The sequence below is a fragment of the Rhinoraja longicauda genome, chromosome 3 (genome assembly GCF_053455715.1).
Source record: "Rhinoraja longicauda isolate Sanriku21f chromosome 3, sRhiLon1.1, whole genome shotgun sequence".
Taxonomy (NCBI): domain Eukaryota; kingdom Metazoa; phylum Chordata; class Chondrichthyes; order Rajiformes; family Arhynchobatidae; genus Rhinoraja; species Rhinoraja longicauda.
Genome location: NC_135955.1, coordinates 759,746 through 765,745, shown reverse-complemented (window position 1 = coordinate 765,745; position 6,000 = coordinate 759,746). Strand labels below are relative to the sequence as shown.

At 53.6% G+C, this 6,000-nt stretch overlaps 1 protein-coding gene across 3 annotated transcripts in view; it reads right to left on the bottom strand.

Annotated features, from left to right (window-relative positions):
- Positions 1 to 602: 602 nt before the first annotated feature.
- LOC144592291 (excitatory amino acid transporter 1-like) overlaps positions 603 to 6,000 on the bottom strand; it is a 29,486-nt gene continuing 24,088 nt past the window's right edge. For 2 of the 3 annotated variants that reach the window (XM_078396815.1, XM_078396817.1), the window contains 2 exons: positions 2,567 to 2,701; positions 603 to 1,014 (listed from right to left, as the gene is read on the bottom strand). In XM_078396815.1, coding sequence (XP_078252941.1) covers positions 828 to 1,014; positions 2,567 to 2,701 — 322 coding nt within the window. In that variant the 3' untranslated portion in view covers positions 603 to 827. The remainder of the gene's footprint in view (positions 1,015 to 2,566; positions 2,702 to 6,000) is intronic. The other variant, XM_078396816.1, reaches the window with a different exon arrangement.

Sequence of the window (6,000 nt, the reverse complement as noted above, 5' to 3'; positions counted from 1 at the left end):
ATCTGCCTGCCGGTGTCGCCTGCACTCCCTGCAGCCCTCTGTTATTGGGAAGGTCGCATTCCCCTTCTCACCAGCAGGCATCGGAGGTGGAGCAGTGGGAGAGGACTACTGTTTGCAGCAGAAGATCTCAAGAGCGAAGAGGAGATTGTAATGGGGAACACAAAAGGCATCTACAAAACAATGTTTAAAATACATTTGAACACGTACATCGATAAGAAAGGTTTACAGGGAATTGGTCACACTGTCCATGTATCTACTGTGGTCACACTGTCCATGTATCTACTGTGGTCGGTGTCCATGTATCTACTGTGGTCGGTGTCCATGTATCTACTGTGGTCGGTGTCCATGTATCTACTGTGGTCAGTGTCCATGTATCTACTGTGGTCAGTGTCCATGTATCTACTGTGGTCAGTGTCCATGTATCTACTGTGGTGATACTGTCCATGTATCTACTGTGGTCAGTGTCCATGTATCTACTGTGGTCAGTGTCCATGTATCTACTGTGGTGATACTGTCCATGTATCTACTGTGAACACACTGTCCATGTATCTACTGTGGTGATACTGTCCATGTATCTACTGTGAACACACTGGCCATGTATCTACTGTGGTCACACAGTCCATGTATCTACTGTGGTCACACTGTCCATGTATACTGTGGTCAGTGTCCATGTATCTACTGTGGTCACACTGTCCATGTATCTACTGTGAACACACTGGCCATGTATCTACTGTGGTCATACTGTCCATGTATCTACTGTAGTCATACTGTCCATGTCACTAGTAGTGATCAAACTGCCCTTGTCTCTAGTCTTGCTCCTCAAGCCTTTACATGGTGGTCTCACTGCCAACGACCCTCTCGTTTTCGTGATCCTGACTCATCAGTTGGTAAGGTTTCTTCATCTGCTTGTTCGCGCGGAGGTCCATCTCCTGGAGCTCACGGCGTGAGAGGTGCTCAACGATGGCCGCACCGAGAGAATCCCCCAGCACATTGGTGGTGGTACGCAATCTATCCCTGTACAACACAGCATCAGAGCCTGTCAGTGCGGGAGAGACCGTCACACACCCACCACTGGGAGAGACCCCCGTCATTGGGGGAGAGACATCCATCACTCGGAGAGAGACCCCCGTCACTGGGGGAGAGACCGTCACACACCCGTCAATGGGGGAGAGACCCCCGTCACTGGGGGAGAGACCGTCACACACCCACCACTGGGGGAGAGACCCCCGTCACTGGGAGAGAGAGATCCCCGTCACTGGGAGAGAGACACCCCCGTCACTGGGAGAGACCCCCGTCACTGGGAGAGAGAGACCCCCGTCACTGGGAGAGAGACACCCCGGTCACTGGGAGAGACCCCGGTCACTGGGGGTAGACCGTCAGACCCCCATCACTGGGAGAGAGAGACCCCGGTCACTGGGAGAGAGAGACCCCCGTCACTTGGAGAGAGACACCCCCGTCACTGGGAGAGACCCCCGTCACTGGGCGAGAGAGACCCCCGTCACTTGGAGAGAGAGACCCCCGTCACTGGGAGAGAGACACCCCCGTCACTGGGAGAGATCCCCGTCACTGGGAGAGAGAGACCCCCGTCACTGGGAGAGAGAGACCCCGGTCACTGGGAGAGAGAGACCCCGGTCACTGGGAGAGAGAGACCCCGGTCACTGGGAGAGAGAGACCCCGGTCACTGGGAGAGACCCCCATCACTGGGAGAGACCCCCGTCACTGGGAGAGAGAGACCCCGGTCACTGGGAGAGACCCCTGTCACTGGGAGAGAGACCTCCTTCACTGGGGGAGAGACACCCCTGTCACTGGGAGAGAGAGACCCCCGTCAATGGGCGAGAGAGACCCCCGTCACTGGGAGAGACCCCGGTCACTGGGAGAGAGAGACCCCCGTCACTGGGGGAGAGACCCCCGTCACTGGGAGAGAGAGACCCCCGTCACTGGGAGAGAGACACCCCCGTCACTGGGAGAGACCCCCGTCACTGGGAGAGAGAGACCCCCGTCACTGGGAGAGACCCCGGTCACTGGGGGTAGACCGTCAGACACCCATCACTGGGAGAGACCCCCGTCACTGGGAGAGAGAGACCCCCGTCACTGGGAGAGAGAGACCCCCGTCACTGGGAGAGACCCCCGTCACTGGGAGAGAGAGACCCCCGTCACTGGGAGAGAGAGACCCCCGTCACTGGGAGAGAGTGACCCCCGTCACTGGGAGAGAGAGACCCCCGTCACTGGAAGAGAGAGACCCCCGTCACTGGGAGAGACCCCGGTCACTGGGAGAGAGAAACCCCCGTCACTGGGAGAGAGACACCCCCGTCACTGGGAGAGAGAGACACCCCCGTCACTGGGAGAGACCCCCGTCACTGGGAGAGAGAGACCCCCGTCACTGGGAGAGAGAGACCCCCGTCACTGGGAGAGACCCCCGTCACTGGGAGAGAGAGACCCCCGTCACTGGGAGAGAGACACCCCCGTCACTGGGAGAGACCCTGGTCACTGGGGGTAGACCGTCAGACACCCATCACTGGAGCTGCTGAGCCGTATGGCCTGTTGTACCGTGTGACGTGAGACTTACAGGAACCAATCCACTGCAATGATGAGACTGATGTCGTCGGTAGGAAGTCCCACTGATGTCAGGACAATCACCATGGTCACCAGGCCTGCCTGGGGTATGCCAGCGGCACCGATACTGGCAGCGGTCGCTGTGATGCTGCATCAAGAGAAAAGCAACAGGGTTACACAGTGGAGCAGCACCACCATCCTGGCACTGCGCACAGATAGCAGGTCAGGCAGTACACTGGGTACCCCCCACAGGCGCAGGTCCACCAGCTCGATGGGCCAAAAGGCCTCCTCCTGCACCTATTTTTCTAGTGGGGCAACTTTTCACACAGGGTGGAGGGTGGTTGAGGCATGTTCATTAACAACATTTAAAGGACCCTGGGACAGGTTCAAGGATAGGAAAGGTTTGGAGATGTTGAGCTGAAGAGCCTGGTTTTGTGATGTTTGGCAAGTCCAGACTGGCTATTCTGCTGCGATAATGCCTGGTAGTTTAGTTGAGTTTAGAGATACAGCGCGGAAACAGGCCCTTCGACTGACTGGAGGACCAGCCTGGGACAGTTTAGCACAGGAGCGGCAGCCTGGGACAGTTTAGCACAGGCTACAGTCTGGGACAGTTTAGCACAGGCTACAGTCTGGGACAGTTTAGCACAGGCTACAGTCTGGGACAGTTAAGCACAGGCTAAAGCCTGGGACAGTTTAGCACAGGCTACAGTCTGGGACAGTTTAGCACAGGAGGGGCAGTCTGGGACAGTTTAGCACGGGCTACAGTCTGGGACAGTTAAGCACAGGCTAAAGCCTGGGACAGTTTAGCACAGGAGGGGCAGCCTGGGACAGTTTAGCACAGGCTACAGTCTGGGACAGTTTAGCACAGGCTACAGTCTGGGACAGTTTAGCACAGGCTATAGCCTGGGACAGTTTAGCACAGGCTACAGTCTGGGACAGTTAAGCACAGGCTACAGTCTGGGACAGTTAAGCACAGGCTAAAGCCCTGTGGTCGGGAACCATGACTCAAGCCGCCCCCCAGCAGCGGGCAGCCAGGGCATCGCATCGTTACACCACATAACGCTGGTGGGTGCTGCAACAAACACCCCCCTCACCCCGCCCGCCTGCTCAACGCAGAGGTTGTGTCCCCGCAGCGGCCTCGCCTCATTTCATCTTCACTGGGCGGGGTGGGGGTTGGGGGAGTCATTCTGAATCTCAACTGTGCCAACGTCCTTGAATGAATGAATAAGTTTATTGGCCAAATATGTGCACATACAAAGAATGTGCCTTGGTGCTCCGCTGACAAACGACAACACAAACATACAGTTAACAATTAAGAATAAAGCATAACCACATCAAAACAATAAGGATACATCATCACGGTCTCAACATGTGGGTGAAAGTAAAGCAGGGCAAAAAAGAGGCTACAGACTTTTGGTTGTTGAGTGGAACTATCACTCGTGGAAAAAAAGCTGTTTTTATGTCTGGCTGTGGCTGCTTTGACAGTCCGGAGTCGTCTTCCAGAGGGAAGTGCTTTGAAGAGTTTGTGGTCAGGGTGAGAGGGGTCAGAGATGATCTTGCCCGCTCGCTTCCTGGCCCTTGCAGTGTACAGTTCGTCAATGGGGGGAAGGTTGCAACCAACAACCTTCTCAGCTGTGCGAACGATCCGTTGCAGCCTCCGATGTCGTGCTTGGTGGCTGAGCCAAACCAGACCATGATGGAGAAGGTGAGGACGGACTCAATGATAGCAGTATAGAATTGGACTATCATTGCCTGTGGCAGATTGTGTTTCTTCAGTTGCCGCAGGAAGTACATCCTCTGTTGGGCCTTTTTGACTGTGGAGTCGATGGCGTTTCCCCATTTAAGGTCCCTGGAGATAATGGTTCCAAGGAACTCCAAAGACGTACAGGTATGTAGGTTAATTGGCTGGGTAAATGTAAAAAAAATTAAAATTGTCCCTAGTGGGTGTAGGATAGTGTTAATGTACGGGGATCACTGGGCGGCACGGACTTGGAGGGCCGAAAAGGCCTGTTTCCGGCTGTATGTATATGATATGATGATATGATATGATATAACTTAAATAACTCCACAGATGTGACTGTGGTGTTGTTGATGGTGAGTGGGGGGAGGGGAGGGGGAGCTCTTCGAAAGTCTACAATTAATTCCACTGTCTTGAGAGCATTGAGCTCCAGGTTGTTGCGATGGCACCAGGACGCCAGCTGTGTCACTTCCCGTCTGTAGGCAGATTCCTCCCCATCCTGGATCAGTGGATATTTTTAAGTCATATTTTTAAGATAGATAGTTGCTTGATTAGTTTAGGGGTTATGGGGAGAAGGCAGGAGAATGGGGTTAGGAGGGAAGGATAGATCAGCCATGGTTGAATGGCGGAGTGGACTTGATGGGCCGAATGGCCTAATTCTGCTCCTTTATTTGGAGGAGGTCCAGGTTCTCCATGGAGTGCTGGAAACAAGGGGGGCACATCTCAACTGAGGCGTCTTTCAGTTGAGATGCAGTCCCAGTGTAAATAGGTCATTGTACGAAAATGTTTGTCCCCCAGAGTATTGAACCAAACTGTGCAATTGTAACTTTAGAACTGGCTTCAATCAGCTGATGTTACCGTTATTCTGAAAGGGTTGAGAGAGATTCTCCCATTCTCACCAGCTCTGATCCCAGGGCACATATGAAGTTACATCCACTGCTCTGCTTCTGTGAGGCTCATTCAAAGTCACACTCATCACCCTTCTTATCACTGCTGTACTTTTAAAATAATGTTACTATAGCTGTTGTCCTCGCCTGAACCCAGCCAAGGTTTAGTTTAGTTTAGAGATAAAACGCGGAAACAGGCCCTTCGGCCCACCGGGTCCACGCCGACCAGCGACCTCCGCACATTAACATCATCCTACACCCACTAGGGACAATGTTTACACTTACCAAGCCAATTAACCTACAAACCCGCGCATCTTTGGAGTGTGGGAGGAAACCGAAGATCTCGGAGAAAACCCACGCAGGTCACGGGGAGAACGTACAAACTCCATACAGACGACGCCCGTAGTCAGGATGGAACCCTGGTCTCCGGCACTGCATTCGCTGTAAGGCAGCAACTCTACCGCTGTGCCACCGTGCCACCAAAAACTCTCTGCTGCAGCCTCAGCCATCTCTTATGTAGGAGGAAACTGCTGGTTGACGCCGAATGTAGGCATAAAATGCTGGAGTAACTCAGTGGGACAGGCAGCACTTTGGAGAGAAGGAATGGGCGACATTTCAGGTTGAGGGCTCTTCTTCAGACTAGGAGTCAGAGGAGAGGGAGACGCAAAGATATGGAAGGGTCAGGTGTGAAAATGAGAGAACAACGGAGACGCAGATCAAGGTAGATGTAGAATAGATCATTGTTATTCCTTGTTCTCCGACCAGTCTGACTGACCCTCCGAATAAATTTTTTCTTTGTCTGTCTTGTTGTCATCTTCCACT